Source organism: Bubalus bubalis, chromosome 2 (genome assembly GCF_019923935.1).
Source record: "Bubalus bubalis isolate 160015118507 breed Murrah chromosome 2, NDDB_SH_1, whole genome shotgun sequence".
Classification (NCBI taxonomy): Eukaryota; Metazoa; Chordata; class Mammalia; order Artiodactyla; family Bovidae; genus Bubalus; species Bubalus bubalis.
The window spans coordinates 20,291,852-20,311,570 of NC_059158.1; the positions used below are offsets into that span (position 1 = coordinate 20,291,852).

At 40.5% G+C, this 19,719-nt stretch overlaps 1 protein-coding gene across 15 annotated transcripts in view; it reads left to right on the top strand.

Moving 5' to 3' along the window:
• The first annotated feature begins 226 nt into the window (after positions 1-226).
• Positions 227-19,719, top strand: part of SLC17A4 (solute carrier family 17 member 4) — a 101,678-nt gene continuing 82,185 nt past the window's right edge. For 4 of the 15 annotated variants that reach the window (XM_044938256.1, XM_025266640.2, XM_044938255.1 and 1 more), the window contains exons 1-6: positions 227-338; positions 8,570-8,696; positions 16,545-16,837; positions 17,379-17,612; positions 17,694-17,781; positions 18,460-18,546. In XM_044938256.1, the coding sequence (XP_044794191.1) occupies positions 8,606-8,696; positions 16,545-16,837; positions 17,379-17,612; positions 17,694-17,781; positions 18,460-18,546 (793 nt within the window). In that variant the 5' untranslated portion in view covers positions 227-338; positions 8,570-8,605. Of the gene's footprint in view, positions 339-1,046; positions 1,063-2,932; positions 3,024-8,569; positions 8,707-16,169; positions 16,838-17,378; positions 17,613-17,693; positions 17,782-18,459; positions 18,547-19,719 lie in introns of those variants that run through there. The other 11 variants (XM_025266656.3, XM_025266678.2, XM_025266695.2 and 8 more) reach the window with 11 other exon arrangements.

Genomic DNA, 19,719 nt, shown 5'->3' on the forward strand with positions numbered 1-19,719 from the left:
GCACCAGTGCTTAAACAAGGAGCATGGGCTGTCAGGAGCATGGGCTGTCAGGCTCCTATATAAGGAGGAGCATCCATTCCAAATGGAAGATCAGGGATGATGGTGGTGGCCTCATCTGGGCCTGAAGCATGAGCAGGATTTAATAAGCTTGATCTACTTGTCAGTGAGACAATGAAAGTAAAGTTAAAATTAAACCATTAAGCCAATAAACTCCCCTTTGGTAACACAGGGGCTAAAGGTTCAGGGTAATCATTTATCTCCTAGAGACTAGGAAATTTGGGAATGTTTAGAGAAATCTATTTGAATGGAATGAGGATCCTGTAGTCCACCTCCCTCAGGTGAGCCTTCCATCTTTTGTTCTTTAATATTCTGCTTTTGAGATGATGAGAATGGGTTTTCCCATAGAGAGCTGCTTGGATTGCTGTTTTGGGGGTGGGGAAGAGACTTTTCCTGAGATAATTCTGAAAAGTGAGAAAGAAACCAGGGTCCCAGAACTCTAAGGAATAAAACTCTGGGAATAAAATTATCCAAAAGGATGGCTACAGAGACCTGGAGGTAAATCAATAATTTAAAATTATACTTTTTAGAGTTAATATCACCCATTTATTGGAATTAGACTAGATAGCCTGTAGTTTAAGATTCCTAAACTGGGCTTGTTTTTATGGGATGCATTAATTAAAAAAAAAATCAGTCATATCTATGGTGAGACAATAAATGTAAATTCTGACAGAGGGAGATTTTCATAGGGGCTAACAGATCAAATAACCAAAACAAACTTGACCTTTCCAATTAATTTATGCATGGGGGAAAAGTAAAACAAAATGAAATCCCACAATGCTTTGGGAAGTAGGTAATGAGTGAAGAGTTTGGGGCAGAGAACTTTAATTTGGGGCCTATGAATAAGAGCCATGAACTGTTCTTATATACAGGAAATGCTCAGTGCGGAGACCAGACAAAGATAACATTTGTGCTATTAATAGCTCTGCCTGGTACCTTAAGGAAAAGTCTCATTCTACAGTGAACTAATCAAAGGCTGATGACCAGGATATATTTAATGCAAAGGTAATAGACACAGAAACAGTCTTGGCCAGAGAAAGTGATAGGAAATTGATACAAGAATGAATGGCCCTATTTTTTTGCTGGTTCTTCCTCATTTCCTGGTCTCCAAGTAAATAGATAAGGCAAATTTATATTTCTACTTGAGCCCTGTGTCCTGAACTACCGACTCATAGACTCAATGCCTATTTGGCAGTCTTCCCATCTGGATCAAACAGTCAACTCAAACCCAACATGTCCAAAATGAAACTCCTGTTTTTCTTCTGGAAGCTTGCTCTCCTCTTGCTTATCTCCCCACTGCCACTGAGTGCACAGCACCAGTCACTCATTCACTCAAGCCATAATTCTAGAAGTCTCCAAAAAAACTCCCCTTTTCCTGACCCCCTATCCACCTCATGAGCAATTCTTCTTGACTCTAGCTACAAAACAGATCCCCACGACAGCCCAGCCCGGATACCATTAACTCTTGAATAGGTAGCTATGACAGCCTCTTCTCAAGTCTCTTGGTTCCCAGTCTTGACCCTTGTAGACCATGCCCCCCTGCAGCAGCCAAGGCAAATCCAGTCCCCTTACCTACCCAGGACCCCACATGGTGTGTCCTCGACCACCACTTTGATCTCATCTCCCACCGTTGACCTTCTCACTCACTCTGCCCTGGTCATGTTGGACAAACTTGCTTTGTTTCTTTGCCTGGCATGCCCTTGCTCAGAGCTGCCTCTTTCTCACCATTCCCATTTCAGCTTGGATATAACTTCTTCACACAACCAGGTAAAGTAGTTAGATTTGGCAAAGTGACGCTGGTTACTAAGTTGTTGTCAGTGCTACTGTCATTATCTTCTTTTTTTTTTTTTTTACATCTGGTCTCAATGAGGGATTTACTAGGGAAAATATTAATAAAATTATATACATATTTGCTGAAGTCTGGCATGATTCATCGAATTCAAAACGGAAATAAATGTAACTACATCTTATCTCCACCAATGGTGGAGATAATTATCCACCATTTGTGATATTCCTGTTCATTTTTCTTTTTTTTTTATTTTTATTTTATTTTTAAACTTTACATAATTGTATTAGTTTTGCCAAATATCAAAATGAATCCGCCACAGGTATACATGTGTTCCCCATCCTGAACCCTCCTCCCTCCTCCCTCCCCATACCATCCCTCTGGGTCGTCCCAGTGCACCAGCCCCAAGCATCCAGTATCGTGCATCGAGCCTGGACTGGCAACTCGTTTCATACATGATATTTTACATGTTTCAATGCCATTCTCCCAAATCTTCCCACCCTCTCCCTCTCCCACAGAGTCCATAAGACTGTTCTATACATCAGTGTCTCTTTTGCTGTCTCGTACACAGGGTTATTGTTATCATCTTTCTAAATTCCATATATAGGCGTTAGTATACTGTACTTCTTTCTTTTCATTTTGTGCCTCTCCCGGAGACTTTGCTGGAGTTAACAAGGCAGTGGAAATTGGGACAAAGCAGATACAGGGTAAGGGATGCAGGTGTGGACAATATGCTGACATCATTGCTGGTTACCAGAAAAACTAGTAAGCACTTCTGTAACAATAAGTATGGAGAGGGGAAGTTTAATGCAAACTAAGTCCTTTGGTCATAAACGCAAGAGAAAGAGCTAAGGTAGCAAAATATTCCACTTATTGGTTCAACAAATATTTACGGGATCAATGAACTAGTGGTCAGTGAACTTTCAGGTGCTGGAACACTAGAAGAGTCCTGCGAGGTATTGTCATTATTTAATCACTAAGCCATGTCTGATTCTTCTGTGACCCCATGGACTGTAGCCAGCCAGGCTCCTCTGTCCATGGGATCTCCCAGGCAGAAGTACTGGAGCTGGTTACCATTTCTTCCTCCAGGGGATCTTCCTGACCCAGGGGTCGAACCTGAGTCTTCTGCATTGGCAGGCGGATTCTTTACCACTGAGCCACGTGAGAAGCTCCCTGATAGGTATAACCTTTGGGAAAAAACGTTACTCTGAATGCTATGTCTTCAAACTAATTGCCCTAAGGGGTAGACAGGCATGATAAATTACTGTTATATCGGGATATTCAGTCCCTTCTTGTGACAGGTTTCTTGTCAGTTATCAGGCCCACTCTATTTTGCCAATGAGCAATGATTTGAATTCCAATTCAACTTTCAGTTTGTTTCTGATTTCAATATGGACTGGAGGGCTCCTTGGTCTATAATCTCTGTGTTTTAAAATGATGTAATGAGGCAACTGTTGTATTAATTAATCGCTACTCACTGTAGTTGTGATGTGCACAACACAGACATTATGCAATGTTTCCATTTACACTTAAAAACAATATCATCAAAGAATCAGATATATCCATGCTCTTATGTTAAAGTAGTACTCCATGGAGAGAAATGAGAAATTTTATTTTACAAGCAACTCCTGCCCTGCCCTCACTTCCCTTTACCTCTGCTTAGCTCCATAACTTTTCTGATCATTTTCAGAGAGTAAAAAAGCCATTGGTTATTTTCAGCCTCCAAATAATCTCATGTGATAATTCATGGCTCCAGTCTGATGAAAAGCATACAACTCCCAAATTTTATCTAGAAGCAGAACTTCTCCTCATCTCCAGCTTGGGTCTGGTTGGGGAGGGTGGTGGTGGGAGATTTGGTTTAGCTTCTCATTCCCTTTCTCTGTCAACTCCTCTTGCCCCTCCTGGTAACTGAGGCTTCTAATCCATTTCAGGCTGGTAGTTAGGGTGATCGGTAAGAGGCAGGAAGTACGGTTGTTCCCTGGACTCTTAAGATCTGGCATTGGGGCTCTCTAGGCTTGGGTGGATGTTCAGCGTTACTCTTCTGGAGAGTTCCCTGCTGGGACACCCATCAGTCTCTCCCATGCCCCCTCTGCTCAGCCCTTACTGTTCCTCCGTCAGCCGTTGGGCATCCAGCACTCCACCTTACATTTTGGGGAGTCATGTGGTCCCTCAAGACAGTTTTCTTGGCAGGATTTTAGAAGGCTATAACCTGGACCTCTCTAGTCATTCATATCTGGCTCAGAAGGAACCTGCATGTGTCTGTCCAGGCATCCTTGCACCTGCTGCCTGTGGGAAGTCTCACAACCCTCCAATGTGCTGTGGGCCCTTTCTCTGCCCTGCAGCCTCAGGCCATGAGTTGGCGCCCCATGGCCTTAGATTCTGAGATCTGTGTTACTTATTAGTTTCCTTCTCTCTCTCATACACACATAGTGGTGCACACACACACACAACCTCCAGGGGACATAAGTCAAGCTCTGGACAATCCCGTTGCAGGCAGACAATATTGTTTGACTTGGAGTAAGGGGCGGCATCCACCTGATCTCTTTCATGAAGTCAGGGTGAATAAGAGATGCGCATACCAGCAACTTCCTCTAAAGAAGCTTTCTCAGGTTTGTCTCAGTTTGTGCCCTTGAAGTGAGTGCAGCAGCCTCCTCCTTCTCAAGTCTCTCCCATCACTTTAGAATAAAGGCAACACTTATCGTTTTCCTCTCAGAATAGGATATGTTCAGTCAAATTGGAATCAGGACTATGTGAATAGCCATTGAAACACATTATCATGCACGAACACGGGTGCACATGGTTTTTGAAGGTGTCAGAATGAAAGATTCTGACACTTCAAACACTATGACCCCAGTTTTTGTGACAGTTTTTTGTTATTGCAGTTTTAAATGTATTTTTAACCATAGTAATAACTCACAAATTCATTACTGTTGTAATACATTTAAACACCATGCTATGTGCTAAGACGCTTCAGTCGTGTCCGACTCTTTGCCATGGACTGTAGCCCACCAGGCTCCTCTGTCCATGGGATTCTCCAGGAAGAATACTGGAGTGGGTTGCCATTATAGATAGATTAAATTTCCATGTGGCCATTCCTCCCAAGGCAATGGTCCTCTTCATTCCCTTATATATATTCATAGATGACCCGTGTTACCAGATTCATGCATCTTAACTTTAAAACCAGGGCTCAGGACAATGTAGATGAGAGCTGTCACTGTCTCAGTGTGTAAAGTTTCTTTTCATCATTTTCTATTCACTTGCAAATACATAAGTTACATAATGGGATATTATGTATACATATGTTATACTTATGTAAATTTTACTGTACTATACAGCAATCAAAAGGAATCCATTGAATCTACATTAAAAAGCATATAAGAAATTAAAAGACAGATGGAAAAGTTGTAGAATCTTATACTTACTATTTTACAAACATACTTTTTTTCACCTAACACGTCTTTTAAATTTTTATATGCTTTTAAAGGGCTTCTCTGGTGGCTCAGACAGTAAAGAATCTGCCTGCAATGCAGGAGACCAGGGTTCAATCTCTGGGTTGGGAAGATCCACTGCAGAAGGGAATGATAACCCACTCCAGTATTCTTGCCTGGGGAATTCCATGGACAGAGGAGGCTGATGGGCCACAGTCCACGGGGTCACAAAGACAGATCTAGTGAATTCCTTTTGATTGCTATATAGTATTCTAAAGTTTACATATACTTTACTTAATTTAATTATTAATGATCATTGATTATTGTTTCTGATTTTTTACTTTTACAAATATTGCTACAAGGAGTGTCTTGGGACATACTCTGTGTGGCTGTGCAGACACCATGAAGCAGCAATATCAGATGGAAGGGATGAAATTTGACCTCTATAAACAATAGCTGATTTATTCACACTTTTGCCTAAACTTGGTGATAAAAGTCTTCTAAATATTTATGAAAGTTGATGGGTAATAAATAGAATGATATTGTTCTTTGGCATCCATGTCCTTCCTTCATAATAAGGCAGAGTGCATTCGCCCCATTTGTTGTTCATCTGTATTTGTCTACTGTTCTGATAGTTACCTGTTCTTTACCTATTTTCCTGTATTTTGTCTTTTTTATATTATCTTGAAAATGTTATAAAAAAAAAAAAACCACCACTCCTCTATCTGATATCATACTGAAATGGATTTCTTCCCTTTTGTCAATGACCTTTAATGGCAGCTATTATTATAAATAAAGCTTGTGTTTGTATCTGACAGTGTCCTTATGATATGTCTAGGTGTAAATTTCATTTTGTTGGCTTGAGACTCATTGTGATTCTTGAATCTGAGAAATATCATGTTTCATCTGTTCTAAATAAGTCTGATTCATTATTTCTTAAAGTATTGCCTCTCTCCAATTCTCTTTTTCTCCTCTTAGAATTCTTATTCAATGTGTACTGGACCTTTTCACTCCATTTTCCAGGTCTGTTAACTTTGCTATCATACCTCATCATCTTACTCAGCCTTATTTGATATAATTTACTTAGCTCTACCTTCTATTTCTCTAATTCTTTCATTAGCTATGTCTAGTCAGCTAGTTTCCAATTACAGTGTCTAAATTTGTCTTTTGTATTTCAAGCAGTATCCTTCTTAAATCTGCCTATTCTTTTGTTATCTTCTTATATTTTATTTCTTCAGTTATTTTCAGTTCAGTTCAGTTGCTCAGTCATGTCTGACTCTTTGTGACCCCATGGACTGCAGCACGCCAAATTTCCCTGTCCATCACCAACAACTGGAGCTTGCTCAAACTCATGTCCATCGAGTTGGCAATGCCATCCAACTATCTCATCCTCTGTCATTCCTGTCTCCTCCTGCCTTCAATCTTTCCCAGCATCAGGGGCTTTTTCAATGAGTCAGTTCTTTGCATCAGGTGGCCAAAGTATTGGAGTTATTTTAAGGATGCTTATAGAATGTGTTTATCAGTGCAGTCTGTTTTTTTGGAAGTTCTCAACAGTTTAACCATGCTATGTGCTGAGTCTGAGGATTTGCCTTGGATGATCACTTCTATGAGTGTTTATAATTTTGGATCTTGAATTCATATTAAGTGGAGCTTCATCTTCAGTAATTCTGAGTGATCTGTGTTGAGCAGATCAGCCTAGGCCCAATTCTTCTTACTTCAGTTTTTCAGCTGAGCAAGAGTTCTCAGATAGTTAAGACAATGTGAATTCCAAACTCCAACTTCCCAAAACATTGTTATGAATTTTTGTAACTTTCAGGAGAGGCTCAGGACAATGCACATGAGAGCTATTGCTGTCTCACTTGTTGCAAAGGGCAGAGCCTCTAACTCAGTTTTGAATTCCCTTGAGGTTTCTGGCTCTATGTCAAGATCTCTATTAAAGCTGCCTTCCTGGCATGAGTCTTAGGCTTCATCCTCCATTCCCTATAAGGACCTGAGAAGCCCCTGACAAAAACTGATGCTTTGTCCCCAGGCCCAAGGTTTCTGAAGAGTAAGCTCATTCCTCTAATTTTTCATTACATCCATGGAGAGATCTCATACTATCTTTGAATACATGTATTTAAAAAGATGCTTTCTCAGGACTTCCCTGGTGATCCAATGGTAAAGAATCTGCCAGCCAACACAGGGGACATGGGTTCGATCTCTGGCCTAGGGAGATCTCATGTGCCACAGGGCAACTAAGCCTGTACGCCACCACTACTGAGCCCATGTTCCCTAGAGCCCATGCTCTGCCACAAGAGAAGCCACTGCAATGAGAAGCCCGAGCACTGAGAAAGCCCATGCACAGCAATGAAGACCCCGCACAGCCAAGAATCAATAAATAAATAGTAAAAAAGATGTTTGCCAGATTCTGTCTTATATCAGTTCAGTTCAGTTGCTCAGTCATGTCTGACTCTTTGCGACCCCATGAATCACAGCATGCCAGGCCTCCCTGTCCATCACCAATTCCCGGAGTCTACCCAAACTCATATCCATAGAGTTGGTGATGCCATCCAGTCATCTCATCCTCTGTCGTCCCCTTCTCCTCCTGCCCCCAATCCCTCCCAGCATCAGGGTCTTTTCCAATGAGTCAACTCTTCATATGAGGTGGCCAAAGTATTGGAGTTTCAGCTTCAGCATCAGTTCTTCCAATGAACATCCAGGACTGATCTCCTTCAGAATGGACTGGTTGGATTTCCTTGCAGTCCAAGGGACTCTCAAGAGTCTTCTCTAACACCACAGTTGAAAAGCATCAATTTTTCGGCACTCAGCTTTCTTCACAGTCCAACTCTCACATCCATACATGACCACTGGAAAAACTGTAGCCTTGACTAGATGGACCTTTGTTAGCAAAGTAATGTTTCTGCTTTTTAATATGCTATCTTGCATATCTAGATCTTATTTAGTAGACCTAGTTTTTCAGGTTATTTAATCTATTGGAATCTTCTGGGTGAAATTTCAAAGAAGATTGTCAGGTTTTAACATCCAGTTGCTACTGGTAGCAGCTGAAAGATATGGAAACATAGAACTGGAAAGAATATTACAATCCATTAGGGCAAGCCAGACCAGATCCCTCATTTGAGAAAAGCAGAGAAATGCCATTCCCAAGACTACACATTTGGGTAGTGATAGAATCTGGACAACAAATCATGTCTCTTGAACACTAATCTAGCACTTTTTCCACTAAACATTTCCTCCTAATTCTTAGAAGAATTGCGGCCATGCTATAGGACACCTCTTTTTATATTTGCTTTTATTTCAGTAGGTAAACACCAGTGTCTGGGAGAAGAGAATCAAAATGTCTAATATGGTAGAAGCCGGAAGCATAGTGGGAGGTCCTGCCAATAATGATACTGTAAACATGGCTCAAGTACAAACCTCCAGGAAAGGTAAAATCAGGTACTAGGGTGTGGGTAAAACTGGGATCTATGTCACTGTTTGGTCATGTACAGCCTCTTCTTGATCCTACACATTGCCAAGAATTCTAAATAGCTGTAAAGCACTTTTACTGAGAATTACTTCATTTCTTGCAAGAAACCTTGAAGGTGTATAGGACAGGTAGATATCAGGACATTAGATCATCAAGACGTTAGGTAGAGATAAAGAAAAAAAATTAGAGCAGATGTCAGATAGAAAATATAGAAACCAATCTAGGTTTTTCTGATACTAAGTCCAGAGACCATCCCATTTGATCTTTCCACTTAAACTAGATTTAGATCTACCTCAAGGAGAACAGGCTTTTTCTTTACACCATATCATAGAAGTCACACATCCTCCTCCCTCTCAGTTAAGTTACAACTTAGTGCTTTTCAAGAATATATCAAATAATACATTGGTGCTTCCCTGGTGGCTCAGATGGTAAAGAGTCTGCCTGCAATGCGAGACCTGGGTTCAATCCCTGGGTCGGGAAGATCCCCTGGAGAAGGCAATGGCTACCCACTCCAGTATTCTTACCTGGGAAATCCCATGAACAGAGAAGTCTGGTGGGCTACAGTCCATGGGGTCACAAAGGGTGAGATGACTGAGCAACTAATACTTTTTCAATAATACATCATAAGGGAAACTGTTGAACACCTTATTTTACTCTAAACTCTAAATGACTTATAACTATTTTATTCACTAATTCTCTTAAGCATATAGGCTTTTCATAAGTTAATGCTTTTTAAAAGTAAAACATTAACCAAGATGGAATGCTTTGTGTGACTCAACATTTTAGCCAGTATATCTGCTGGCAAGTCTACATGCCTTAAGGAAAAGGGGATTCGCCTAATCTTATCCATTAAAGAAGAAATCAGGAAACATGCATGCTATTTAATACTACTCACTCTACAATTAACTACCATCTGACATTTAATGAATACTCTTCCATTGCCTCAGCTTCCTTATCTGTAAAGTGGAAGCATTTGTATCTCTAAGATCCCATCCATTTCTAAACAACAGGAGCCTATTGAACTCTATGCCATTGGCCAAATTTTCTTATCCCAACTTTCTCTGTCTAAAAATCAGTAACTTACAGAGAACTTATAAACAGTTTCCATGGTACAATATAGCATATTGGGTAAGAGTACAGATTAAGGTGCTAGACTGCCTATGTTTGCAATCCTGATTTTGCAATTTATGAGCTGTGTGACCGTAGGCAAGTTACTTAAATTTTCTGTGTCTCAGTTTCCTTATTTGTAAAAATGAGATGGTAACAACAGTATTTATCTCATAGGATTTCCATGAGGATTAAATTAGTTATAATATGTGAACCATTTAGAACAATGCCTGGCACGTAGTTAAGCACTGTATAAACTTCACTATCATAATCATCTCTCTTACAGTTTTTCTTCCTCAGTCTACTTTTCAGCAGTCATTGGAAATCTGGGCTAATTTGTCTAAAAGTGGAACTTAATGTGATCTTTCTAGTTTCTTCCATAGTCTTTTAGGGCATCCACCCCACCATGCTGCTTTATCCCCTGCTGACCACTTCTTGACCCCAGCCTGTTATCACAAATGGCATTATGCTAATAACATTCATCTTTTGTTCTGGCTGATTCTCCTCCCACCTTATAAGAGAGAACCTCAACCACCCCTAAATGTCCCACTTAGTTATTTTGTATTTCTCATAAATGCTTATGAATAAGCCTTGCTGGCTGCTTCTTCAGTTGGCGTCCAACATCAATTATTCTCATCTCTCTCTCTAGCCCATTCTCACTGGGCACTGCTGGGTCCTCTGTATCTCACTCTCAGGACCCTGTTGGGGCTTTCTCCCAGGGCCAGGACCCCCAAAGATTACTGACATCTTTACTGGGCATGATTGTGCTTCTAAGATACTCAGAGAATCAAATCCAAGCTTTCCATGGCATGTGGGGAAATGCCCTCTCCCCCATTCTATGTCATATCTGGTCACATGGCCACAGAAAAGACTTGCTTATGCTCCTATATCTCTAGAGATACTAGGTAAAAAGAGATGGACCTTCAGGTTCTGCCAGAGGTCAGGCTCTATTAAGGGTTCATATGGCAGGGTAGGGACAGACATCACCTTGACCTTCCTATCCTTTCTCTACCAAAGGCCCATGAGCTTCTGCCTGGGTTCAGTCAGATAAATGGAAGCCACTTTAGGTAATTCAAGAAAAAAAAAGAGGTTTAATATAGAAGATGGAAATAGTCCATAGACTTTGGGAGGCTGGGGAAGAAGAAGTCAAGTTAGCTACTTCCAGGAAATCCTGAAGTGTAGGACGGATGGGACACAGCTAGCGATCCTGTGCAGCACACAGTGGGTGGTGTTCAGGAGAGTGCCACAGGCCCAGGCAAAAACCCTGTCTACCATCACTGATCCTCCTACTCCTCCCTGTAGTGGCCTCCTCCACACAGTGTTCAGTTCTCACTGTGTTCAGCCTTCCAAACTTTGTCCTAATGCTCTTGTAATTGGAATCCTGCTTGCATGTAGGTTAAGGATTATAGTTTCCAGGTATTTATCTATTACTGTGAAAAATTTAGAAGGGCAGGCCTGGCAGTGATAATTAATAAACAACACTGGACACTGCTTCCTTGCTCCCTATCAAAATCCAGCATGGAGTTAAATATACCCTGGCCTATGTTAGGAATGGCCCTGAAAGATGAGTCTGCAATAACGTTCCTTTCTGATAGTCACAGAAATCAATAAAATAAGCACAACACTTTGAGAAAATCTTTTTACCTAGGTTAAAACTTGGGAATTATTCCTATCACACACTACAAATTCTAAGCCTCCTTGCTAGATTTAGTATAATTTGGATAAATTAAGAGGATGCCAAGAGGAGACAAAACTCTCATCCTTGGAGCATGGCCCCATGTTACAAGCAGAAAGAGGATGGCACTATGAAGCACCAGGTCAAGCTCTCCAGCTTAGATACTCTCCAGCATCTCAAGGCTGGTGGACCACAGGCCAGGTGAGGTCACCACAGACAAGGTGAGGTCTGCAGTACTGGGATATGGTGGGGGAGGCTGCTCTGTGCCCACATTTTGATGTTTCTCCCTCCACAGCTCACCAGTCTTTCTAAAGGTCTGCAGCTTAGGATCTTGGGCCAGTGCAACAGAGCAGGGGAAAACATACACAATTGCAGAAATTAACTTGGAAATTGGTGGTGGTGGTGGGGGGGTGAGGATTTTCCTCAAATTATGCAATGTCATTGTAGAATTAAAGTGCAAGAATAGCTAGTTTTCCCTGAATTGGTGAAAAAATGCCAAGGGGCCATCTTCCCACCACCTGCCTCTTGACCATATGCATACATAATACTGTCCGCACACGGCAACAGGCCTCCAACCAGTCAATGTGGCCCACTGCAAGGGTTACATGATTGACTTTTATAGTCCAAGACTGGAGGTATGGGTGGGAACCACAAGGGACCTATATAAATACTGAGTTGGCCAAAAGGTTTGATCACTTTTTCCAAAACATCTTTGATCAATCTAGTACTTTAGCACACACACACAGAAAAGGAAACAAATACATAAAAGAGAGATCACTGCATAATGAAGGCATGTCTATCAAGTACTGAGCACTTTATATGAATTAATTCACTGAAACCTCACGAGAATCACATCAAGCTGCCAGCATCATCTCCATTTTTATGGAGCAAGAACTCAAGTACAGAGGGATTAAATCCTCATTTAAGGACTCATTTAAGTCATCCAGGCACAAACAGGTATTATCTGGATTTAAACTACAGTGGTCTGATTATTAACCGTTATATTACAGTGCTTTGCTTATTTGGGGAAATTGAAGAGTATTTTCATTTCACATTTCTCCAAGTTCTCAAGAATACTTAAAAAAAAAGCTTAGCATGTATGAAGTAAATCAACAGGAAAATATGAAAGAAGATGATAAAGGAAACTAAAGAGAAAAAAATGTCACTTCAGAACTAAAACAGAATTAGTAGTAGCAAGGAAAGAAATTATCACTGTAAAAAATCAAATCAGCAATGTAGAACTGAGGCTTAGTCGCTCAGTTGAGTCTAACTCTTTGTGACCCCTTGGACTGCAGCCTGCCAGGGTCCTCTATCCATGGAATTCTCTAGTCAAGAATACTGGAGTGGGTAGCCATTCCCTTCTCCAGGGGGTCTTACTGACCCAGGGATCGAACCCAAGTCTCCTGGATTGCAGGCAGGTTCTTTACCATCTGAGCTACCAGGGAAGCCCCAGTAAGGAAATGATTCAAAAGATAATAGATGTGGGGCTTCTCTGGTGGCTCAGTCATAAAGAATCCTCTTGCCAATGCAGGAGTCGTGGATTTGATCCCTGATCTGGGAGGATCCCACAAGCAGTGGAGCAACTAAGCCTGTACACCACAATTATTGAGCCTGTGCTCTAGAGCCTGGGGTGTGGCTCTAGAACAAGGGAAGCCACTGCAATGAGAAGCCCACACACCACAACTAGAGAGTAGCCCCCACTTGCTACAACTAGAGAAAAACCCTCAAAGACCCATCACAGCCAAAAATAAATAAATAATTGTAAAAAAGATAACGGGTGTGAAGAAAGTAACAAAGATTCTTCAAAAGTAAATAAAAGTAAGTTAAACATCCAGTTTACTGAGTTTATAACTTCAAGGAAAGTATATAGAAAGCCAAAGAAGACAACTTAAATGTATAGAAAATGTAAGCTCAAATTATGAAAGGAATTGAAATGGAAAATATATATAAGGACTGATTTCTTGATAAAGAAGATTCTATTCAACAGCAATAAGACAATTCACTACTCAGATTCATTAGAGAGATTAAATAAAGCAATCATGGGAGAAAGGGGGAGAGAAGCATTTAAAAGGTATAAGGTGCTAATTACGGGGGAATAAAGTACATGATCTTCCCTGAAAATATAATTTGTAAGTTTGAATTAAGAAATATTGTGCATCTCAAAAAAAAAAAAAAAAAAACAAAACTGTGTAATAAGGTGAGAAAGTTGTTCAGAAGTTATTCCTTTTAAACAAAACAAATTGTCCCCTAGTAGATTCACTAGAAAATTCTATGAGAATTTTAAGGAGCTGAAAATACTGATATTTTCCATGCAGAATAAATCTAAATAATTTATGGAGATGAAGGTGAAATAAAGCTCTTCACTCCTTAAGTGTGGACTGTGCATGTGACTTTTTCCAGAGCACAGCATGGAAAGGGATAAAGAAAAAAAGAGTTAACTTCACGATTAAAAAACCTAGCAAACACTACCTCAAGCCAGGTGATCAAGGTTAATATCATCAGTGAGAGCTCACATAGATAGTATGTATTTTTGATATGATGTCATGAAAACAGCAGTCTACCTCTATGGTCATCCTTTCAAAAAGCACATTATTTCAGTCTAATCATGAGAAAAGCATTTGACAAATCCAAGTTGAAGGACAATCTACAAAATATCTGACTGATATTCTTCAAAATTGTCAAAATCATCAAAAATAAGGAAAATCAGAGAAACTGTCACAGCCAAAAGGATCCCACATGTGGTGATTAATTGGATTATGGGACCCTGAATGGGATTCTGGGACAGAAAAAAAAATCTATTAGGTGAAAACTAAGAACTCTGAATGAAGAATAGGCTTTAGATAATAATACTAATTAATGTAGGTTCATTAATTGTGACAACTGTGCCATACCAATTTAAGATGTTAATAATAGGGGAAATGGTGTGAGGTCTGCTGTGCTGCGTCACTTCAGTCGTGTCCGACTCTGTGTGACCCCAGAGACGGCAGCCCACCAGGCTCCCCCGTCCCTGGGGTTCTCCAGGCAAGAACACTGGAGTGGGTTGCCATTTCCTTCTCCAATGAGGTCTACAGGAGCTCAATAACTCTAAGTCTGAAACTGTTCTGTAATAAAAAAAAAATATTAAGAAAAGAGAAAATGACTATGTATCTAAAATACTTCAGATCTCAGATTAAGATGGAAAACTTAAAACTTCCTTTCTTTACAAAGCTAGCATGGCAAAAAATCACATACACACACATTCACAGACTACAAATTAAGCTCAGTTATATATGCTAATGTAAAACTCCAGCTAAAATAGTCAAAAAATAAATCATGTGTTTTCATTAAAACAGCCTATTAAGAAGAGGTCATTCTAAGAATATATGGCCACTTGAATACTAATAGCTATAATGAATTTATATTGCTGTTGCTGTTTTTGTTTAGTAGCTAAGTCATGCCCGACTCTTGTGACCCCACGGACTGTAGCTCGCCAGGCACTCCTATCCATGGAATTTCCCAGGCAAGAATACTGGAGTGGGTTGCCATTTTTTTTTTCAATAAGAAACTTATATAAACTTTCAAATCTCATCACAGCACCTTGAATCTCTATTGTTAACCTAATCTACAGGTGAAATAATTGAAGCCACAAGAGTTCAGAGACTTTCCCAAGAACACACAGCTGTAAAGAAAGCAGATCCAGGAGTCTGGCTCTATGATTAAAATACAGTTGATCAAACTTATTACATTCTCATAAAAATAAAAATAGGATAGCTTAATACAATAAAAGCATAATTCCCACCACCACCTAGCGACATACCTAATAAGTAAAGTGAGAAGTATTCCTAGTAGTAGATTCAGGTACTGCATGACTGCCCATTTTCACCATTCCTATTTACCGGTGTTTAGAAACTGCCAGTGAATAAAATTACCCAAGAGAATAAAATGGCAAAAACAATCATCTATTTTTTCCCATTTTTTTGTACATAACCTGTGTATGTGTTTGATTTTCTTGTCTAAATCTAAGTGGGAGAAGATGATAATGACAGGGGAAAATGACTCAGTTAAGAAACCACAGAAAAGTATTTTTAAAAAGCTTGTGACTTGACTAAAGATTAACTATAAAATTCTACCTTAGCACAAAGAAAAGAACTTGAATACATGGGGAGCCATCTCTGCTCTTGGCTAAGAGAAGGCAATACTATAAATACAGCAATCCCTCTTAATCTGCCATATCAATATGATATTGATCAAAATTCTAGTATAAATTTTGTGGATGGGGGAGGGGAGAGTTTCAACTAAATGCTCCCAGAGTTAAACCAAAGGTGGGGATCTGTCAATTCCTGGAACCTAACAAGAGTATTGCTACACAACTGGGGACAGTGCTGGCCATCCCAACTGTTTGCTCCCTTGCAGGAGCCAGGAAATGGGGCATCCACCTGCCCCAAGGACAGTGATCACACATCATACCTCTGGGATTTCTCTCCAGGGATAATGAATCAATTCTATCAGCTGTTGTCAAACTAATGTATCTGGACTCAACCCCAGGGATAACCTCAGAGTTCTCATGGATCACCGGCAAATTATGTGCAAGCCTGGATTATAGTATCAAGATAATGTTTAAATACATCTATGGTCTAACTAACCTTCCTTTCAAATCTCATTTCTTCTCAGCCCCCGGACATATTAATCTACCATGTTCCTGGTTACATTTGGTACTGAAAGCCATCCCAGCTGTCCAAGTGGGGCACTTGGGAATCATTTCCAACAAATTCTCTCTTACTATCCATATCCAATCAATCACAACTTTCAGCTAATTCTTTCCCTAAGTCTACTTCTTTCTATTTCTGCTCTCATCAGCACATGCCAGGACACTGACTAGGAAACTCTTTCGTTTCCTCTGGCCAATTCCATATATTCTTCAAGTCTCTGCTTAAATAATGGTTCTGATGGAGTTATCCACTCCCCATACCCGTACTCCAAGGGGTACAGGTGTTTGCTGAACACCGACAGAGTCACTTCTGCTCTCTCTGCATTTCTGCTTCACAGACGGACCGCAATCTTCTTCCACATCCAGACTTAGGAAGGGTGGGACAAAGCACCCTTTTATAAGACTTTCTGTACCTCTTGTCTCAGGCTTTTGTTCAGTTCGACATGGGCTAGCCCTTATCCTGCATCTGTGTAATCTTTCGATTTCCACCCAACAAATGAACATGAGCATTGCCTTGCCAGTTATGGTGAACAACACAACTCTGCCCAGTTCATCCAATGCCTCCATAGAGAGGCCACCCGTTGACTCCCAGGACAACTGGAACAAAACTCTGAACGAATCTAAGGCAGTGGTAAGTTTAATGAAACTCTGGATCCTTTCTTTGACTCAAATGTTTTGACCTAAAGAGTTATGTGCTAAGATATACTATGTTCAAAGAACCATATTACACAAAAGCATAATATGCATCTGAGATTTTAACTAGTGTCTACAAGTGTACCTAGGGATTACAGTTAGAATGAAAGGAACAGATCTTTAGCATTTAGTGGAAGTAAATCCTTCCCCTACAACAATGAAAATCACCAAAAAGTTAGTTCTACAGATTTATGTCTATTTTCTCTTTCTTCACATATTTTTTTATTACCTTGCCTATAATGCCTTCTTCTTTGTAAGTTTTCTTTCTTTACAGGTTCTCAGTTAATTGTGTAGCTGGGGAAGTGAGTAAGGGAAACAGTTTATTGGGCATATATTTAGGTTTTACTGATAAAATTGGTAGATTGAAGAACTGGAGAGAGGTAAAAGGAAAGAGAACTGTCAATCATTTTCTTGTATCTTAAGTCCTCATGATAAAAACTGTTGAGTCTCCAAACAGTGAGTTTCTGTTTGTCATCTAGGCTGCTGCGTATGACTGGAGTCCTGAAATTCAGGGGATCATCCTCAGCTCACTCAGCTACGGCTCATTCTTGGCTCCAATTCCCAGTAGCTACATGGCTGAAGTATTTGGAACCAGGTATTTGTCTGGTACCTGCATGTTTATTACCTCATTCCTGGCCCTCTTCACTCCACTAGCAGCTGATACTGGAGTGACTGTGCTCATTGTTCTACGGGTCATCCAAGGCATGGTCCAGGTACCAAGACCTTTTCTAAGTACACGTAGAATTAGGTTCCAAAATGACCTCAGATAGCCAAGAATCAACTTTTTATTTCAGGTTGTGTTATTAACAAGTCAGTATTCAATCTGGGCTAGATGGGCTCCACCACAAGAAAGGAGTCAACTCATCACCATTGCTATAGCAGGTAATTGATACCATAATTATCACCTTGTATACTCTGTCCCTTGTGGCTGAGCTGGTAAAGAATCTGCCTGCAGTGCAGGAGACCTGGGTTCGATCCCTGGGTTGGGAAGATCCCCTGAAGAAGGGAAAGGCTACACACTCTGGTATTCTGGCCTAGAGAATTCCATGGACCGTATAGTCCATGGGGTTGCAAAGAGTCGGACACCTACACGGCATTGGGTGGACTGGACAGAGTTGGACATGACTTTTTAGCGACTTTTACTATGCTCTGTCCAAGAGTACTCTGCCACAGCCTATCAACAGAAGCCAAACCTTATGCCCTAAGTACTCTGTCTCCCTGCTTTACAAGACCTAACCTAAACTATCCTATCTTTCTTGATCATAACCAAATGCTTCCTGGACACCAAACATTCTTGCAAGTGCTTTTAATTTCATTTTAGTCTCAAAGCAATCTTGTAACTCAGTAACATAATTATTTCCATTTCACACATAAGGGAATAAGAGACACAAACAGACTGATAACTTTTCCAGAATCACACAGCTACTGAGTGAAGGAGCAGAATCTAACTTAGGTAGCCTGGGTTGCAGCTTAGCTTTGTAATGACATTGGTCTATAGGAAGCACCTAGAGTCTCGAGTCTGATCTTTTCACCCAGAACATCCTCACATCTTCTGTTTAGGGTCAGCGTTGGGCTGCTTCATCATCTTCCTTGTTGGTGGTTACCTCTGCCAGACTATAGGATGGCCTTATGTCTTCTATATCTTTGGTGAGTTTGTGCTTTTCAAATCTCAGAATTTTGTTTTATGGCCAAGACTGTTGGGCATGATTTCTGTGATGTAGGTCATCTATGGTTAACCAAATCCTAGTAGATAATGTTCAGAGCTAATTATGTGGTGAATCTTGCAAGTGACATTTAAGTTTTAATATCCTGAGTGTAGAGCTAGAATAACCTGATGAGTTTAAAGGCATCATAATGTTCCTTCTTGCTTCTAAATTGAACCCACAAAGGACCTCAGAGGGATTTCTTTCATAAAATGCTGCATATGTAATCTTAGTGAGATTATATTTTTAGTTATGCTGTTTATTTAATGCTTCCTCAGTTGTTCAGTGGTAAAGAATCTGCCTGCCAATGCAGGAGACATGGGTTCAATCCCCGGATCAGGAAGATCCCCTGGAGAAGAAAATGGCAACCCACTCCAGTATTCCTGCTTGGGAAATTCCATGGACAGAAGAGCCCGGTGGGCTACAGTCCATGGAGTTGCAAAAGAGTCGAACACGACTTAGCAACTAAACAACAAAAATTTATTCAATACATTCTTTTAAATTTCTGTTATTATTACAACCAGAAAATTATGGCAATTTGACCTTCGTGCATGCTCAGGTGTGTCAGACTCCTTGTGACCCCATGGACTGTAGCCTGCCAGGCTCCTCTGTCCATGGGATTTCCCAGGCAAGAATACAAGAGTGGGTTGTCATTTCCTTCTCTAGGGGATCTGCCCGACAGGGGTTAAACTCCGTGTCTCCTGCATTCGTAGGCAGATTCTTTATCTCTGCCACCTGGGAAACCCAATATGATGTCATCTTAGGTAAAATACTGATTGGAGTAGAGAGTCAATCAATAGAGGCTGCAGGACAGAGCAGATCACGTGAGGCTCAGGAATGGACAATAATATAGAGATGTTGGGAAAGTTTCCGAAGATCAGTGTTCCAGAGGTGACATTCTACCACACAATTTTGCCTTTACCCAGCCCTGTGTGAAATATTCCCAAATGCTTTCAGCTAATCTTTGTGTTTGTTTGATTTTTGAAACATTCTCTGGAATCCCATCTGCAAACTGCCTGATTCCAGTGGAACTTACTGGTCTCATTGGTGTTTTCATTAGAGGATAATAGTCTTAGATCCAGGATTCTTATAACATCAGGTCAGTAATTCTGCTGAG